This window comes from Lonchura striata, chromosome 8 (genome assembly GCF_046129695.1).
Source record: "Lonchura striata isolate bLonStr1 chromosome 8, bLonStr1.mat, whole genome shotgun sequence".
Classification (NCBI taxonomy): Eukaryota; Metazoa; Chordata; class Aves; order Passeriformes; family Estrildidae; genus Lonchura; species Lonchura striata.
Genome location: NC_134610.1, coordinates 14,300,316 through 14,320,046, shown reverse-complemented (window position 1 = coordinate 14,320,046; position 19,731 = coordinate 14,300,316). Strand labels below are relative to the sequence as shown.

The following is a 19,731-nucleotide window of genomic DNA, read 5'->3' as shown; positions in this document are numbered from 1 at the left end:
GCTTAAACTCAGTGACATTTACAGCAGAGTTAACTTTTCTGGTCTAAGTTTAGGTGGTGATTTTGTGTTTGTCTGTGTGTGTGTGCTTAATAAGATACAAAAACAGGCGAGGCCTTCTGCAAATGCAAATGTAACAGGAATTTCAAACCATGGGTGAATGTGAAAGAGGGAGGTGTTAAACCTTCATGGATTTTCATAGACTAGTTGCTGTAGATTCTCATTTAAGATATTGAAGTGTTGAAAGATTATTACCTATTTTGGCACTTGGAGTTTGCTCTCCTGAAGTGTGTAGTCCATATTCATAACTCTGACGCTGTCTGTATGACTGTGTGGTTTTGGGTTTTCTGGGTAAGCTGAACTTAGAGTTGGCTGGTAGCCGTGGCCCCACCTGTGCACAGCTAATGATGTGTTTTGTGGGTGTATGTTCATAAGCCATCTGGAAATAGCATGTGGTCTTAGCTGACTGCTGAGATTTCATTTCTTGCCTTGCTGCATCCCTGTTACTCTTTCAGAAGAGTCTCCTGTTAAGGAACCTTACTGCCAGACAAAAATTCTCCTGCCTCCCACAGAACAGAGGTGGCCTTGAAGGATGAGGACTATTTAGGGGAAGCCTGGTCTGCTTGAATCTTCAAGTGTAGCACAGGGAGAGAGGAGCAGATCCTTGTCCAGTGATGGCTGAGCCAGAATTGTCCTGAGCTAATGCATAGCTTGACATCATTAAATGATGCTTGGGTGAGAGCAGCTTTTGGTCACTATTGCTTAGAAGGCTGTTTCAGGTGAATAACCCAAAGAGGAAAGGTTTTGTCTTCCTTCCTTACCTTTGGTAAGCTTTCATTCTTTCAGGAACATGACTTTGTTCTGATGCTGTCTTCTCCAAGGCCTGGTCTGGCAGCAGATGTTTAACCCAAATAAAAAATATCTGTCTCTTCAACTAGGCCCTGATACTCCATAACCTCCACTAGAGGCATGAAGGATTTGCACCAATGTTCCCCTGACATTATGGTGAAAAATGTATTATAAAAGCTGGTGGAACTCCTTAACCCTTTGTGAACATCATGAAAAACTTACTGGCCTTGTGTTTCTGGAGAGTTGACCTGTCACTTCAGATAGTGCTGGCAGTTACTTGGGCAGAAGGGTGTGGTTTTGAGTGGTGTCCAGACAAGCCATATGCATAAACCACACAAACTGAGAACACCAGCATTTAGAGAAGTGATTTTGTCCATTCTTTATAAGACAGGAAAGCTCCTGGGTTTGGCTCCTTTTTGTCTAAAATGAAGGTGCAAATGTACAATCAGGGTAGAGGGACTGGGTTGCATCAACTGCCTCAGAACTGCCCTGTCATGTTAGCAGTCCATATGTTTTTGTATCTACCTTACCTCACTTCTGTGTTCATGGTCAGAAACAATTGGATGCTTATGACATGTGCGAAAAACTTGCTGGAAAGGATTTGTTATAGTTCCTTTCCCCCTCTGTTTCCACTTCTTTCAGTCTTTGTTCTTCAAGTTTGCAAAACAACATGTAAGCAGTGCTAGCAGTGTTATCCATTGTCACTTGATATTTGTAGAGTGAACTGCATCTTTTGTCTGTAGGAGACTTGAGGATTTTTAGTTATGTATACTTTGCAGCCCTTCTGCCCTTTGCTAAGCTGGACACATGGTCCAGTTTCATTCTTGTTAGTGTGCTAGTGCCTTAGTACTGCAGCACTCCTGAAGAGTAAAGCTCTAGGGTCAGGATCCCGCTATAAACAAATCTGGAACAAGAAAGGACTTCTGCCTTGAGGTTGTGTACGATGAATGATGATACTAAGCAGACCAAGCTTTTGCAGCTGTGCTGATGCTGTAATCGGCAATCCTGTTTGCCTGGATTTGGGATTTTTGGGGGCATGGAGTACCAGGGTGAGAGAGAAGAGTTGGTTCATCAACACTCCTGTGACTGAAAGATACTGAGTTCTGCTGGTTAATGAATTTTATTTCAGTAGCTGTGTATGGGATAGTACCAAAATTCCTAGGCATTCTATGTGACATCAATAAAGATACGAGTGAAAAGATATCTACATCTATAGATACAGATATCTACAATATCTATCTATCTATCTATAAAGATATTTATGATGGATATTGCCTTTCTTGGACAAAAAAAAAAAAAGAGGAATTACCTTTTCTTTCCACCACATTTCATCAAATAAAGAGGTGTTTTGAGCCATTTCTAGCTGTGCAATGCTCTCCTTGAAGTACTTTGCAGCAGCTTTAACTTGTTGTTCCCATGTTGTTTCATGAACCTGTTTTAATGTTGATGAATGTATGGTGCACAACAGGAATACAAACAATCTGAGGATCTTTTAACCAACCCCCCTCCAACTGATTTATAGTGACCAAATTTCCTCAGTGTGCCTTTTTCTTCTTAGGGAGTGACAGCTCACGTCCACTTGTTCATAATATATTCAGCATCTGTCGACACCCTTCCAGCATGAAGCTGAGCAGAGCCATCTTGTCCAAGGCTGGTAACTGAGCTCTGAAACTGCTGTCAAAAATAAAAGCTGCTGAGCTTGAACCATATCTGGATATCTGAGAACTGGAAACTGTGAAGGACAGAAGTGACTGAGTTGATAACTTGGGGCACAGTGTGCTTTGCCATGTACCAAGCCACGTTTAAGGCTTTAGCAAACAATTGCTGCTGCTTTAGCATATGAAGGAGCCCACTCTTTAAAAAACAGCAAAACAAAAAAAGCAAAAGCACCCTGAGGTGCCTCTCCCATTCTGGCTTCATTTGCCAAACTCACAAGATGCAGACACTCGGCAGTCCCCACTGTCTGGTGCAGGTGTGACGGAACCTCAGCACAGCACCCTTGCCTGCCCTGTGTTAATGTCAGCTGAGCTGGGATCTCTCATCAGCTCATGGTATCTTCTTCCATGAAAGAAAGACACTTGAGAAGTCTGCACAGCTCTGTGTTGAGGACATAGTTGTGATCCTTTAGGAAGAGGGGCCAGCTGAACTCATGTCATTCCTGCTGTGGGAACATACGTGACTGGTAGCATGGTGACAGCATCTCCTTTCACGCTGCTGGGAAATCCATACCTGATGTAGGCAGTGAAATGTGGAAGGGCCCTCTTCTCCCCAAACGGTGCAAGCAAGAAATGTCATTTGTATTGTACTTGATACAGGTGTGGTGAATGTCCTTCACCTTGATTTGTGTGTTTGGGAGAAAACAGTGAAGCATTCTGGGTCTGCTCTTTGCCAAGATGAAAGCATTTGCTGCCAGGCCAACCAGGTGGTCTTGACTTAGTCTCTTCAGGGTATCTTCCTTCTAAAGAGCTCCAATTTCAGTGTCCATCTTGTTGGTATCTAACAGAGCTAATCTGCTTGTTGCAGATGTGTTCACAGGAGCTGTTGCTGGAAGGAGAGAGCTTGTGCTTGGCAACCTTTTCTTAGATGGAAGAACATCTGGGGACTGGTCATATGACTTAAAAAACTTGCTAATTTGTTCAGAAATGTCTTTTCATTATTGACCACTGAGACAGTGTTACTTTAGGGTCTTGAATAAAAGAAGGCTCCCACACTATCAGCTCTAAAAATCCTTGCAAGCAAATTTTAAGCTTTTCCTAGGACAGCCAAATAACAAATGCAGGACATACTACTATTAAGGGAGCAGTTCCATTTGTGGCTTTTTAATTTTCTTTTTTAAAAAATTACTTCAATTAACACTTTAGATGGAATAACGAGCTTGGGGTGGAGCTTTTAAATATATCTCGGTGATATTGGGGAGCTCTTGAGTTTGAGCATTTGGTTTTAAGGTTTTTTTTTTTCCTTTAGAACTGAACTGGAGCCATTCAAAAGAAATATGAACATTTTTTTCCCCCACTGAAAGTGCTCGTCTGAAGTAAAAGCAAGGGAGTGCATATAGAGCTTGCCCATTTCTTCAAAGAAACAAGGCTCTTGAACAAAGGGCTGGTTATTTATAGGCTTTTTGCCAAAGCTGATGCTGCAAAAAATTGACTGAGCCCCTGAGCTTTGTGTACACTTGAATGTCATCTTTATATTTTTCCTTAATGAGTCGGTATGAGACTAGAATCAGCACAGATAAGCTGTACAGAACTTACTGTGCCTTTTGGTTTAGAGGTTTGACCTGCACAAGTCCCACGGCTGTGTTCTGGGAAGCCAAGGATCAGCCCATCCCACTTAGATACTGTAGCCAGTTCTGTGGGAAGTAGCAGTGAGCCTTGCAATAATGTAAAGGACCACGAACATTTTTCTAAAGTGTTGCACAGTTAGAGATAGTGTTAGCAGATAGTGAAGGCTTCCCAGTGTGGGGGCGGCATTAAGGCAGGGAAATGTCAAAGCCCATTTTAGGTAAGTGATTTGATCACAGCATGGAGGTTGAAACTGTTTGGAACCTGCTTTGGGAAAAACTGAGTATTGTCAGTAGAGTGGGAATGGCCTGGGGAGAAACTGGTTCTGAGAGCAGTAGAAAGAGGAGAAGAGGTAACCAGGGAAATGAAAATCATCCTGGACTTTTTCCTAGGGTAGAAGAGTAACTGGGCTTCTGGCCTCAAGAGGGCTTTTTATCTTGGGCACAGGGTTCTACCTATGGGTATAGCAATTTTGACCAGCCAGGCTGGTCAGAAGTTCTCCAGCAAGAGCATGGAGGGTGGTGTCTTGAGCTGCAGGTGCAGGAACAGCCTGAGATCCACTAAACCCATGGAGGTAGTTGTGGGAGGAATGCCCAAAAACTGGGGTAAGGCCTGGTTCTTCTCATTGTGGTCATCTATGGTCTTAGCACACTTGATGTCCTGTGTATTTTAAGATTCTGACTTCAGCCTGGTGAAACTTGTTGCCATGAACTTTCTCTTGAGCCTGTTATGAGGAAGCAGGTTTTCCAGGAAACAATTCTGAGTGAGAAAACTGGAACTTGATTTTTTCCTATATTGACTACAGTGTGAGAGAGGAGGATAAAGCATGAAAGACACTGCAATATGACCACACTGAGTCATGTTAAACTTGAGAGGTGTGTCCTGAAAGTGCAGGTCATGGTGTGGCTGCTGTTTAACAGCTGTTAGAGGCAAATGCTTGAGATAAGCCTTCAAGGCAATGCAGCATGACTGGCTCCTACAGAAATTTTTTAATATAGTGCTGTTTAGGGGAGATGATGGCTCTTTGACACATACGTGCATGCTGTTAGTATCTAGTCACATGTTATGTTGTTCGTATCTAGTCACACTTGGGTTTATGTTACACTTCATGTTGTATGAAAGAAGGAATGAGATCCTTTTGACTAGGATATTTGTTTGGAGATGAAGTGATTTACCTTCATTGAAGTTGTCATCTTCTGTTTTTGGGAAAGAGTTGCTTTGGAAGGGCCTTACAAGGTCTGATCCCTTTTTATAATGAGATGAATCTGGCTTAAATCACAATTGAGATGCTTGTCTTAAAGTCTTTCATTAGCAAAGGACATTAATGCAATCTATCCTAATGATTAAAATTCCTCACTGGTAACATATTTTTAGGGGATGTGTACAGAAAATTGTCTTTTTAGTAATTTGTGTTTTAGAATATGGCTCTAAGCATGCAAATTCTCACATAGTTAAACTATAGGGACACCTGTGAAAATCAAACTTGCACTGGACATTGAAAACTGGTCATCTCATCTCTCTGTTCTTTTTCCCATTTGCCAGCTGGAAATGCTAGAGATAAATTTGGTGAGTCTTACATGCTGACCAAACTATCCTCCTTAGAGCTGGATGGATGTGACATTAGACATGGCTTTTCCAGGTCATTCAGGAAATTGCTAACAAAATGCAGTATTAGACCCTCATTTCCCAACACTTAGCTCTGTACCAGAGGCAATGTCCTGTCTTTGCGGGATCTATTGGACCTTGTTAGCAAGTAAGAAGCAAACAAGAACTGCTCTGTCTGTGCCAAGTTTGACATTGCCCTTTCCTATCTTCCGGTGATCCAAGGGCCTTGGTGATTGCTCAGCTATGGGAATAATTTCCTCAATTTAAAATTAAGCATTAATATGTTTGGAGTTTCTTCCTCTCCACCCCCATCTTCCTTTGTCCAGTTATTTGAAAGAAAGACTTAATTGTGTCAGGCTTGCTTGAGGAAAGCCAGGCTGTCCCCAAAACCAGCCTAAACCAGGCATGGAGGGCAGGAGGACATGCCCTTCTCCTGGAGAGGGCTGGAGCGGGAGTAGATTCCCAATGCTGCTCATGCTTTTCTCCCCAAATCTGAATGCAATAACCAAAGTATTCCATGAGCACAAATCTACTTAAGTGAACAAGTCACATTGCATCTGGGCACAGAAGAAATGAGGCTTAAAAAAGCTTATGAAACTTCCGTTGTTTGTACCTAATTCAGTTACGTGGCTTTGTACTTTCCATCTGACTTGGGCACTATTTTCTTCCCTTCCTCTTCTGAGTAGAATGTCTTCCATGGAATAACAGGCAGCAGCCTGAGATCAAAGGTCTGTTTGTTGTGTTGCTAATTGACCCATTGATACATGCCAATTTATTGCAATTCAAAATTAGTCACAGTAGTTACTGGCTCAGTGCCCATTTGGTACTTGGAGGTTATGCACTGGAGTTGGCAGACACAGGAGCAGTCAGAGGTGTTGTTGGTAAGGGGTGGAGAGGTCAGGGGATGGAGTGATTTAGGGGCAGTGGGCCCATGTCAGTAAGATCTAAGTGCAGCCCCTCTCTGATGCTGTGGGGGGGGTGAGATGTGGACTTGTAGGGCTGAAGTTCCTTGTCTGTGGGCTTAATGACTTCCCCTTCATCAGGGCTGGACCACTCTAAATTCAGATGTTTCAGAGCCAGATTTAGCTTTGTTTGAGAGCCACAAGATAAATGCATTTATTTTATTGCCTTCCTGCTCATCACTTGCATTCCCTAAACTAGTATTTGGCCTGGGTGACCCATATGCCATGGAAAGTAGACTTTTACTTGGTTATTGGCTCACATAATGAGTCTACATGGGGTTTGTGGAGAATATTTGGGGTTTCAAGGCTTTTGTTGTGTTGTGGCATTGATATTTCAAAAGTGAGCAAGGGAAGGTGCTGACTGAGAACTGTGGCTGCATTGAGCAGCTGGAATATATTTCTTTATTAGAAAGCATAAATGTGGTTGCAGTTGCTTTTGTGAACAAGGCAAAACTGCATTTCAGTTGGTCTGATACTGCTGCTTGATGCTGACAGCTGCTGCACTGCCTGCACGTGTCTGTCCTTATTGGGGATTGCTGCTCTGTATCAGAATTTGGTGGTCGTAGGGCTGATGCCCAGATCTCCATTCCCTTCCTGCCCAGTGCTTGAAGCAGAGCACTGGAGACCCTGTGCTAATCACTGTTCGGGGCTTGCCCTTCAGCAGTGTTTCCACCTATACAAACCTGGGAAAAAAAGGGTAAACTGCAGCCAGATAAGATGATTTCTCTGAAGTTTTACAAAGTTGTGATATTTAGGTAATGATCAGACATTGTGTGAATCTAATGGTCTTTGGGGAGAACCTGCAACTTGGATAGCTCAAAGCAAATTTTCAAATTTGCTAGGAATAGCTGCTGTTTTTAAAGGCTTGTTTTATGCCTTGACTTCTCTGACCATTGCTAGCAAATGTCACATCTCTGGTATGAGGGTTTTCATATTTCCCTTTTACTTCTTCTGTGTTCCTTCTTGAAGTGTAGCAATTCCAAGTTTAATGCAGATGGTTCTGCCCACAACAACAGATTACAAACACATCTGTGATATGAAAGGAATGTGATTATTTACTGATTTCTTAATAGCATCTTGCCTTTTAGGTTCTTAAAATGCTTTTGAGACTTCAGTTGAGCTCCGTGTCTCCTTGTTTTGTTTGTTTGTTGCTTTTATTCAAATGCAGGAAATACTAAAGCACCATGGGTGGAATTTGGCTCTCTTTGGAGATGCTACAGTAGCTGGTGTGTGACTGTTGGTCTTAACGTATGCAGGGCATTTGCTGGTCTAGCTATAATTATTAGAAGAGACCTGGTTTCTGAGAAACAGTGGGAAAGATAGCTGGTGCCTGAGGCCAAAAACACTGGCTGCGATGACAGCCCCACCCCATCATAGTAAATCAAGACTGCAAGTCAATAAATCATAGTAAACCAATTTACTACTGCCATGGTAAATCAAGAGTGAAACCCACAGCAACACTAGAGCCTCCTTTGAAATCTTTCACAAGGTGTTCTGTGGGATTCATACAAAGCATTCCCTCCTTCACCCTATCTTACACCATCTTGAAATGGTCCCTATCCTTCTGCGGGGCCAGGACTCCTGAGGTCAGGGGCAGACCAAGGAGCCTAGCCATGGCTGCTGATTAATCTTTTAAATGCCAGATCCATGCCCGCTTCTGGTGTGGTTTGCCGCCAGACGGCAGCTGACACATCACACCAGCTCTGATCCACCCCGAGATCTGGGAGCTGCGGTGGAGTCCTGTCTCCTGCCCTGGGAAATCTGCTCCATTAATAGCTATCAAAGAGCCTGAAGTTTCCATCCGAACTTTATCTGGCTTTGCAGTGAGCTGGAGGATTAAAACCGGCCGCAGGGGAGGGAGGGAGCAGCCGGGCTCGCCCGGAATAGCCTGACCTATGACGGCACTGCCAGCCTGGGGAGGGGAGCTGTCCTGTGAGCTCACGGGTTATTGGCAGTGAGCACAGACATGGCTGCAGTCAGCAGCACACCCGGGGCCAGCTGCTCCATCCTCCCTGGTTCAGGGAGTCCAGAGGGATTTGTTAGTGCGACTTGCCAGCACAGCTCTTTGATGGGGGAGCTGGGAGAAGGCTTGAGGGCCAGCATTGAGGCGCCATCCTCTGTGCTGCTCAGATGACTTGGGCTTTGACCTCTGGGCTGTTCATGTGGAGCAGATCTGCAATGAGGGAGAGCATTATGAGGAGATAAGCACTGTCCTGCTGCAGCCCAGGGCTGTTGTTTCTCTGCTGCATCATAGCAGGTAAAAAAAGGGATCATTTGAGAGTTGGGGCTTGCCCATAGTGCCAGCAGACACTGGGCACAAGCCTTCATCTACCACACGGGGAGTAGTGTAGGAAGCAAGAGCAGGGTTGGTTTCGGTTTTTTTTTTTTTTTTTTGTGTAGCCAGGCTCTCTCTTGTACCTTGTTTTCCTTGCTTAATTTCTGCAGGCATCCCCAAGTCATCTGTTTCACTCATCCCTTGTCACCACAGCTGAATCACACAGGGTTTCTTCTTACTTCCTCCCTCCTCTTTCAGAGCTGTTCCTCACCTGAGTTTTCCTGTTACAGCAGGAGCTTTTTCCTTAGAGAAAGGCTGGGAGTTAGAGCCCTTTGCAGTGCCCAGTGTTTTACAGGAATTGTGCAGAGAACCTTAGCACAGTGGAACAAGATTTTCCCAGCTGGCCAGATGATCTCAGACTAAGTGTGCATGTCTCCCAAGGGGCAGTAGAACTGGAAATTAACTCCTTGGATATGATGAAAGCAGGCATGTGGCTCCATAATGAATAGTCTGTGAGTGCTGCTCAGTGTTTTACACCAGGAAGCACTGAGGCTCTTCTAAATATTTGACCCTGGTGACATACTCCAGATTCCTCCCAGTTAAATGCTCTCCTTCCCTCCCCTCCAGGCCTGAAAGCATCACATCTTTTGAATAGCCAGACAGATGCATAGCCCTGTAAAAGTCTCCTTTGTATCTCCAGTAATTCTACTGATCTGCACATTGAGTGAGAATGTAATTCTTTGGAATTTACAGCTTGCATACTTTATTGTTATCAGTGATGGATGCTATTGGTGTGCCTGCTCTTTGGACACCTAGAAAGTCACCCAGCATGTGAGAAAACCCTGCTCCATAGATCTGACAGCCTAGGGGAGTGCAGCTGAACAATATCTGGAGGAGATACCTCTTGATGAGAAAGATGAGGCCATACTGAATGCTTGTCTCCTGCTGGCATGGCAGAGGAATGTGTGACCTCAGCAGCAGTGTTGCAATGGGATGTGCTCCCCTTTGCTAGAGTGGATGGGCACAGGAAACACCAGTGTCTGGCGTACAGGACTCTGCCAGTACAAACAACATTGCCTCTTCTCTCTCCAACAAGCTCTTATGTGCCAAGGGTTTGTGAAGAAGAAGGGAATATTCATGCTGTCTGTGTCCTGCTGCGTAGACAGATTTACCAAGAACATTAGGCATTTGTGGCTGCAGTGTTTGTTGCTGGTATTTGAGCTGTAGAAAGCTGTACTTAAAATTCTGGTGGTTCTTGATTCAGCTCTTGGTGACAAAGAGGATACTCTTTGTCTGTGTGTCCTTTTCCCTCCTTTTGCTGACACTGGAATACATCAGCAATTTCTGGAGGTGAAGACAAGCTGTTGAACAGAGGGAGAATGAAAAACAGTGATTCCCTCCTAGACATTTAATCCCAGCTGAAATAAGGAGGTTTAGGAGCTGGATGCTGAATAACTGCAGTGATTTATCACATCTTCCACTACAATCAGTTACTGTGGTCAGGGGTGAGCTTGGATTATCCATTCATGTATGGGGGAGAGAGAAACTGAGATTAGCCAAATAGGCATAACAAGTGTTCTCCACCTCAACAGTGTAAAATATAAAAAACAGTAAAAAACCACATGAGAGTGGGCCAGCAGGACTAAATTATTGTTGTAGGTCACTTCAAATTGGAGTGCCCTTTCCAGAGAGGGCTGCCTCACTTGTTGAGGTGCTTCCTCAGCACCCTTTCTAACTCACCTCTGGCTCACCAAAACCTCTTGTGGCTGAGGGCTGGATGAGCTTTTCTCTGGTCTCACTGTCCCTGTGAGACAAGGCTTGTTTTTGCGTGTTTTTTTTTTTTTTTTTTTTTTTTGGCATTGTTAGATTTTGCGTTCAGAGAGATGATATAATCAGCCTTAACCAATTACAGAGTATATCTCATTCTCCCTGCAGCTGGAGTTGCTTGGGGTATGGCAAATAGCTGCTGCCCTCCTCCACAGTTTGCCCAGACTTCTTGTGATGAATGTACCTGCCAGCCCAGAAATGAAATGCTGTTTTCTTCTGAGCCTGGGAGCAATCCACTTAGCTGCACGGAGAGTGAACTAAGAGAGAAGGGTGATAAGAGAAGTGGTTTGATAAGGAATTTTTTACAGGCTGTGGGGAGCTGTGCTGTGCATGGAGGTGGCTGCTGACACTCTCAGAGACACTTGGATTGAATGTCACACAGATTAATGGTGTAAGGTCCCCAGTGGCTCTCAGCAGCCAGCTCTTGCCAAGCGTGTGCATAGTGAGAAAAGATTGAAAGAAGGTGGGACTTTCACTGCTTCAGCCACCCCCTGCTCCTTGAAATCTCTGCACAGCTCTCTGTGTCTGAGGACCATCCAGCTGTTCTGGCTGCAGAACCCCACCCTGTCTGGACTAGACATCAGCATTAAATCAGGAAAAGTGTAACTGCACAACACAAGGCATATTAGGGATGTGGTTTGTGTCTTGCTGGTTCAGGAGATAACTGGATTGCTATTGCCTTGTCTGCAAAAAACATTAGATCAGTGAAAGAGAAGCCTCAGTCATGCTCTTCAGTACAGCAGAACATAAGAGGTCCGAGTTCTTCCTGACTCATCTGTAAATCTGTTTTCAAGCTATGACTGTGTGTAAAAATATTCTGAAAATCTTGAGCACAAGAATAAGGGTGACTTTTTAACTTAGGCTTCAGGACCAAAAACGTGCAACTGTTTTTTTTCCTCTGCTTTGCTGTATCTGTGTTTGAAGTCTCCTTTTTTCTCTCTCTCTGCAGGTCCTTCAGAAGCTTGGTAAAGCAGATGAAACAAAAGATGAGCAGTTTGAACAGTGTGTGCAAAACTTCAACAAACAGCTGGTAAGATAATTGTCAACATGTAATTTCACTCTGGGTTTCAGTATTAGCTTCCAGTCATCTGCTGCAATGTAATTAAAGGCCATTAATTTAAACAATGGCATAAGACTATTGAAGTGACCCATAACTCATAACTTCTCACTTACAAGAAATGACATTGTGACTTCCAGGGTCCCTTTCATGGAGTCAATGAGACAGTCATAGAGCATGCTGAATTGGAAGGGGCCCATCAGGATCCTAAGTCCTGACCCTGTGCAGGACACCCCAGGAATCACACCATGTGCCCCAGAACATTGTCCAAATGCTTCCTGAACTCTGTCAGGCTTGGTGCTGTGAACACTTCCCTGGGGAGCCTGTCCCAGTGCCCAGATTCTCTTAGGGTGAAAAACCTTTTTTTGATACCCAACCTAAATGTCCCCTGCCTCAGCTTTATTCCTCAGTCCTGTCACTGGTCATGAGAGTGAAGAGATCAGTAAAAATAATTCTTGTTCTAGACCCGATTTTAGAAAAAGAAATAGCTCAAGCAGAGCACTTTATTCAGTTAGCAGCTGCTTTGTAATGTAATTTTTGCTGCTCTGCTGGAAGTGGAGATATAAGAGCAACGTTGTGTCCCTGAATGAGGGATAGGTTGGGAAACAGATTAGAAATAGGAAAATAAAATGGAACAAGGAAGTTTCAGTTTCCTAAGCATAGTGTAGGGCAGAAGAGACAAAGGAAGCAAATGGTGAAAAGGGAACATCCTTCCATGGCTAAGACCTAAATCTGACTCCCTCCCCATACTTGCACAATCACTGTGTCAGGCCTGAGTTATTATTCTTCTGCGTGTCTGCCTCATCCCCAATATTTTAGCGCACAGAAATATTTTAACAGTGTAGCAATTTTTCCCCACCCTCCTACTTCCACAGCAGTAGGTTTCCATCTTCAACCGGGTGTGTTTTGTTTTACTTTTTATCTAGAGCCTTCAGCCTCCCAGAAGGGAAAACACCACTTACCTTGTGGATTTTGCTGGTGCTTTTTGTTAGGGGAAGCATTGCTTCTGTTTTGTGGCAGGAAATGTGTGTCACAGCATAGCTCAGGTGGTACTGAAGAAATCTGTTATCCTTTTGTGGCCTGATATGTTTAGGACCTTTTTCTAGAGCTGTTACTGGCAGCTGCATCATGTCTGTTGAGACCCAGCAGATGTGGTTATGTGTCACAAAACCAGCTGAATAGGGATTTGCCACAGCTGAATGTAATGAAAATCCTTCAGTCTGGCTTTGACTTATGTGTAACCAGAGCTGACTGCAGATTCCTGGACACTAATGCTCGTTCTCTTGGCAGCAATAGTAGCTATTGCTCCAGAAGTTCATGCAGCAAGTCTGTAGCATGTCCAGCAATGATCTTCTCTTGCACACAACAGAATATATTTTAACTGCTTTCTGACAACATGACATTACCAGATGTGACTTTTTTTTGGTATAATTTGTAAGCAATTAAGAACTAACCTTTTTAAATTATAACTACAAAACCCCTCAAATACAGATTTCTAGATGTGACTCTCTGGGATGGCTTTTTCTATTTCCAAAGCCATGAGTTCCAGTGGTGCAGTGAGGAGCCTGTTAAAGAAGCACTGCGTCTTGTATCCCTTACATCTGATTTTTTTTTCCTGTTTTGTGGAGCAGACCATGAACTAAATTCCCCAAATAATTAATCAGAGAAGCTGGAGGCCATTCTGCATTTGTTGCTTGTGGTCTGCTGATTTTGCTTAGGCCTTCTGTTTCCCTATTACTAAAATAAATGTAGACAATGCTTGTTTTATGAGGCAAACCATGAGTGTGAGTTAGCTGGATTCTTAGGATATCCAGAGCTGAGGGCTAAGGGAATAAAAAAATTGATTATATATACACACTTCTTTATATTTTTGTATGTATAAGGTGTGTGTAGTATAGTTATCTTTGAGATTTCTATGACCTTTCATTATAAAGTCTGCTCCAGTGGGGAATTGAAGTCTGGAGGAAAGCTGACCTTTTGCTTCAGGCTTGGTGACAAACCAGCGCTGCTCTCTTGTGGAACTGGCTAGGGTGTGAGCAGGCAGTGACCTTTTTCACTGGCTGATTAGAGGCTCCTCTAACTCTAATGACTGTGTTGGACCACTTTGACATGATTCCATTGTGGTCTGTTGAGGAATGGAGTGCAGGTCTAAAAATCAATCATTTTCAACCAAAGTATTTATGATTCTTTCAAATAATGGTTGAGTGTACATAAGGGAGGGCATTACACTTCCTAACTCTCTGTCCATCAGGTTCATATAAGAGCACCACTCTGAGGTCCCTGAGTGTTATTAACTTTCTAACTCAGATTTGCTTTGTGGCAAAAGAGCTGGACACAGCCGTACAGGTGCAGGGCTTGCCTGTGTCTCCTGAAGGCTTGACAAGCAGCAGAACTGCCCCTCATTACTCCCTCATGGAGATTTTTGGCTATTAACCTTCCCAATTGGCCATTCCCTTTCCCAGTGTCACTTGTGTTCGGTCACTGGCACAAGGATCTTTCCCAGATACTGTCCTTGCTGACCTGGGAGCAAGAGTCCTCCTGTAAAGGTGCAACTCTTGCCCTGTGCTGAAGTACTCCCTGGAGGGACAGTGTGAGGCTGGCGGCAGCTCTTACACCTGGCACTGTGTGTGCCTCTGCCTGGCAGAGCAGCTGGGTTTTGATACCCTTCATGAGCTGCCACTTGTGTGGAAGCTCTGGGCTGGTTTACAGCCTTCCACACCAAGCACGTGAGAGGGAAGCTGCTGCTGGCACAGGCTGCATCCACCTCTGCCTGCAGCACACTGTGCTGGGCACAGCCCCTGCTGCAGGGCAGGCAGTGGGGACTGCACCTTGGCTCTTGCAGAGTAGGTTCCCATTACAGTTAGTACCTCAGAGAGGGTTTCTTTCCTGGCAAGAACCCTTCACACCCAGCAGTTCCCATTTCAGCCCTATGTGGCAAAACAAGCTTAACAGCATCGCTGTAGTACCCCAGGGTGGAGCTTCCCACCAGTTGTTCACGCTCTTAACAGTTCTAAAGTTTTGCTGAGTGGGGGCTTACCTGGAGCTGTTGTTTCGGTGTTTCCCCTCCCTGTAATTATGCAGTCTGCTCTTCCAGCCCTACACTTATTTAATCTGGAAACAGGACATTACCTCCTGCCCCCTCAGATGTCAAACATCCCTGATGATAATAAAATCCTTCCCACTAGATCTGCAAAATCAGAGAGGTTATGTAAAGGGATTGCAGTCTAATATTAGGATGAAATAATTATTTTAAGAATGGGGGAAAAGGGTTTTAAGAAACCTATCTACTACCAAGAAGCATCTCTACAGAAAATCACATACTTAGCTAGGGCTTGGTTTTAAGATAAGAAAGCACAGAAATGAATCAAGCTATTTTTTTTCTTTTTTTACAGAGCTGTAAGTAATAGGTGGTTCATTAAGTCTTTGGGAAGAGAGAGAGGTCTTCCAGCCTTCCAAGCATAGCACTTTTATTTTTAAATATCCATCTGTCCTTCATGTGTTGTGTTATAGGCTCATGGGTTTGAATTACACTGTGGTTGCAAGTGTGGCAGTATCTGCTCAAACAAGATGACACTTGTGTGTTTAAACTTCTTCATATTGAGCCATACCTCTGTAACTTCCCTCTGTACACCCTTCAACTCTTTGATAACTGGGAAGTGGATTCCTCTTTCTAATTCAAGTATGACTCTTTTCCCTACCTTTTTTACCATTTGTTTTAAGAAGCATCTTTTAAATATGCACTCAAGAATGTTGAAATTTTCTGTTTTGTATAGTACTTTGTGAGAGTATAGCATTTGTATAGCATTGTGAGAGGTGTTTTGGAGAGAGCATGGAACAGGCTCCCCAGAGAAGCCATCCCTGGAAGTATTGGGAAAACACATAGAAGTGGCACTGGTTTAGTGGGCATGGTGATATTTAGTTAAAGTTTGGCCTTGGAGATCTTGGAAGTCTTTTCCAGCTGTAATGATTCTCTGATTTGTGCAGAATTATGGCAGTACCTGACGGCTCACTGTAGGCCACATGAAGAAAGCAGGTGCTGCATGCATAGAGAGAAAGCAATGATCTTTAAGTTACCCCAAAGTTTTAAAAGCATTAATGCTTAAAATAATTTTTAAAAAGCCTTTGTGGCAAGGGAGCTGCTTTACTGGTAGAAAAGAAAACGTCCACAGAAATGCCAGAGAGGGAACTGGACAGGAACCACAGGTACCCAGCTCCCCTGGGAAAACAGGATTCAGGACAAGACTGAACACAGGTCTCTCATTGAAAAACTTTCTGCTTGCAGATCTTACAGGCTGTAAAGTCTGTTCAGTCTCTCTGTCAGGCTCAGTATTTTTAACAGACTTGGGTAACTCCATAATGACAGAGATCAGCTGAGTTTAAACATCAGCAAGAGGTGGCTGAGACCACTCAGCCGCAGGAGGCAGAACCACATACTGGTGGGGATGCCTGGAGAGCACAGAAGGCTGGTTCTGCATTGCTGCAATTGCACGCTCCAGTTTTCAGCCGTGACTTGCAGGTTTTTCAGGTGATCTATCTAAAAAGTATTGGTTAGACATTCAATTGTGATACCAGTTTTCTGCTTGGAGGATGCTTTTTTCTCCATGGCTTTGGAACTGGGTATTGAGAATTGAAGAGTTCTGAGTTTGGATTGTGTCATTTGCTGATGTGGCAGGATTAGGGCAGTCATGGACACAATATTAGAAGTGGCTTCTGATTTTAATGCTACAGTTTTGAATGTTACTGCTCCAGACATTGCAGTGCCCAAGTGTGTAGTGGGCATATTCTGCCGAGGACCTTCCCTGCTGACAGTTTTTGATAGCCTCCAAATTATGAGTTCAGATTCAGTTATTCTTAAAAATGGTAGAGCTGCAGATGATAATGTATCCACTGGCGGGACTTTGCATATCTTTTGCTAAACAAGAATGCAGAAAAGAGACCAGTGCACCTCACAGCCTGCTGTCATTTTTTCTCCTTCCCAGTTTGTGCCCCATTGAGGGGGCACCACAGCATAATAAATTTTGACAGCTGAAGCCAATTCCAGAGACAGGGAGCTTACAGAACATCTTCAACAGCTGCCTAAGAGCTACTGACTTCAAAAGCAGATGTTTCCAATCAGCTCTCCCCACCACTCAGGCACCTCTTGTCTCAACTGAGCTCATGCCGAGATCCTTTGTGCTCCCAGTGCAGCTGTTCTCTCTAAGCAGAGGCTAAATCTGCCCAGCTGTTGAGGTGGCAGTGATAGTACAGCTTTGTGAGAAATCCATCTGCTTCCAGCAGCATGGCCCAAATTGTTTTCCATGCCTCGAAAGTTCTGGATGAGTTCACATTTGTTCTTTTCCTACAGCTATCAGCAAAGGAAATGAGAGATTGGAAAAAGCTGGCCAGTTTTACAAACAAAGTCTCTTAGTCTGGGGAAGCATTGGGAGCTGACCCAAAGAGAGTACAAGAGGAAGTGAGTTATGATTACATTTGCTGCAAAAGTCCTACAAGTTCCTAAAACGCACAGCAAAAAAATACAAAAAACATGATAGCTTGAAGCTTCATGTGATCATAGGACTGGTGTGTAGCCTGTCTGCAAGACCAATTTTCTTTAATTGGAAATGCTTGAGTGCTTCTTACCTTCTCTTTAGCTGGGAGAATAACTGCTGATCCCCTTACGTTCACAGTCTGAAGGCACGAGGCTGCAGAAGGACCTCCGGACTTACTTGGCTTCTGTCAAAGGTAAGGTCTGCACGAACAGAGGTCTGTTCCCCTCTAGTGCTTATCTCCACAGTGGGGTTTCTGCAGCCTTCCCCTCCCTGGTGTTTCCCCAGGCATGAGTTGCAGGACAGGTCAGCTCTGTCAAGGGGGAAATCTTTCAGAATCCTTTGGGACCAGCTGGGAATGGGGTTGTGCTTTGATGCCAAACACGTGGTGCTATCTTAGCAGATGGACCTTCACATGTTCTTCAAGGGAAGAAGGAACACAAAGGGCTTGATGCAACTGCACCCTTGGTTCCTTTCTCCCTCTGCTTACCTTTGATCTCTGTGTCATCAAGGGTCAGACATTTAGTAAGGAAGAGCTCAGCATCTATTGTAATGCTCCTGTGCTTCCATTCCTCTGGGTAAGGGTTAAACTGTGAGGAACACATATTTTCTTCTTTGTCTGAACAGTTCCCTCTTCTTTCCTAGCTATGCACGAGGCCTCCAAGAAGCTGACAGAGTGTTTGCAGGAAGTTTATGAACCAGATTGGCCTGGGAGAGATGACACAAATAAAATAGCAGAGGTAAGACTTTGTCCTGGATGTGGGGATGTCCAGACTTGCTCTGTCAGCAGAGATGAGCTTTGGAAGCTATGTCTGGGCACCACATTTCTTCAGGCATATGACTTTGCAGAAGAATTGGAGATTAACTCAACACTGTGAAGAAAGGAAGGCTGAAAGGATGTGGCCTGTATTTTTGTAGGAAATTGTTGCCAGATGCTTGTACATTGCACAGAACCATACACTTATGCCCAGAAGCTGTTTGTTCCCCCCAGAGTGGCTAAATGGGGACAGAGGATTCCAAAAGAGACTCAGTAGGGCCAGCTTGGGTGTACTGCTTATGCTCTGTGCAAGAAAAAAGGGCAGATAAAACTATGGCTAAAACAGTCAGAGCAGCCAATTGTGTAGTAATGGCAGTACCACCAGCTGCCTTGTTTGAGTTGCTCCCTTGTTTGGCTGAGCCATGTGTCACCCAAACTGCTGCTGCTCTCATCCCTTGGCGAGGTGATGCCTGTGCAGTGTGCCCAGGCGTTTTCTGTGGAGCTCAGGGCACAGCCTGTCTTTTGGCAGCCTGGATCCCCTTGGCCTGTGCCTGGGGTGGGTCCAGCTGGAGGCAGCACCCTCTGCTCTCTGTCTCAGCTGTTCTGCTGAGCAGCAGCTGTGCCAGTTCAGCTCTGTGGATTCATTTGCCATGAGGCTGCAGGAGAAGTGGTGAAGGAGTAGACAGGAGAACAGGAGGAAGATTCTTTCCTTCTCCCTCTTTCCCCTGGAGAAAATCTCACCTGAAATATCATCTGTATCTTGCCCAGGAAAGAATGACTTCAAAGCAGATAATTCAAACAAAATCTGAAGTTTCCAGGTCAATTTTTTTCATTAACATGGAAACTTTGCATTAGGAAGTGCTGTTGCAGTAAATAATGGAGTTGCATTTCAGTTGGTTTGACTTCATAGTCTCTGTTGGCCTTGTTTTTTCCTGGGCCACTGTGATGCCTCCTGAGAGATTGACCCTTCAGAGAATTTGAGCCAGAGAGATCAAAGGGGACATGAATCCTGAGAGTTAACTGTAACACCCTTTGGGTCTGCAGGAATATTTCCAGCTTTACACCTTCCCCTTTAATTCCTTGTTTATATTTTGCTTGTGAAAAGATAGATGAGAGAGATGAGTTATTCCTGCCAAATAGAAAGCATGAAGTGGGAATTTTTCCTGAATGTTTCAGCTAAAACCCTTTGTTAAGTGGAAAAAAAGGAGAGGGGTAATTTTCACCTAATCCAAGGTGTTGATAGGAAATTACGGTGCCTGAGATAAGGTCAAGGATAAAGTGGGCACAACTCAGGGCGCAAGCCTTGTCCTTCATTGGGCTGTGGAGGTATGAGGGCTGAAGACTGCCAGTGTAGCTTTCTGTTGTTCGTGATTGTCCAGAAAGCTGTATTGTAATAAAAAACAGAAAATGGTGCCTTGTGATGTCAGGTGTTCCTTTTTGTAGCTGCTGGGAGAAGGAGGCAAAACCAGCCTGACAATCACATTCCATTGTACAGACTTGAGCTTAACATTGCAGGGGAGAGATAGGGGTTAAAAGGCATTTTGTCCTTAGAGAGGTCACCTGAATTAGCAGCATCAGGCTTCCTCATTTCTGCCA

At 44.2% G+C, this 19,731-nt stretch overlaps 1 protein-coding gene across 15 annotated transcripts in view; it reads left to right on the top strand.

The window, feature by feature from the left end:
* Nucleotides 1–19,731, top strand: part of BIN1 (bridging integrator 1) — a 90,442-nt gene that overhangs the window by 26,481 nt on the left and 44,230 nt on the right. For all 15 annotated transcript variants that reach the window (XM_021526156.3, XM_021526154.3, XM_077784952.1 and 12 more), the window contains exons 2-4: nucleotides 11,746–11,826; nucleotides 17,520–17,574; nucleotides 18,024–18,118. In XM_021526156.3, the coding sequence (XP_021381831.2) occupies nucleotides 11,746–11,826; nucleotides 17,520–17,574; nucleotides 18,024–18,118 (231 nt within the window). The remainder of the gene's footprint in view (nucleotides 1–11,745; nucleotides 11,827–17,519; nucleotides 17,575–18,023; nucleotides 18,119–19,731) is intronic.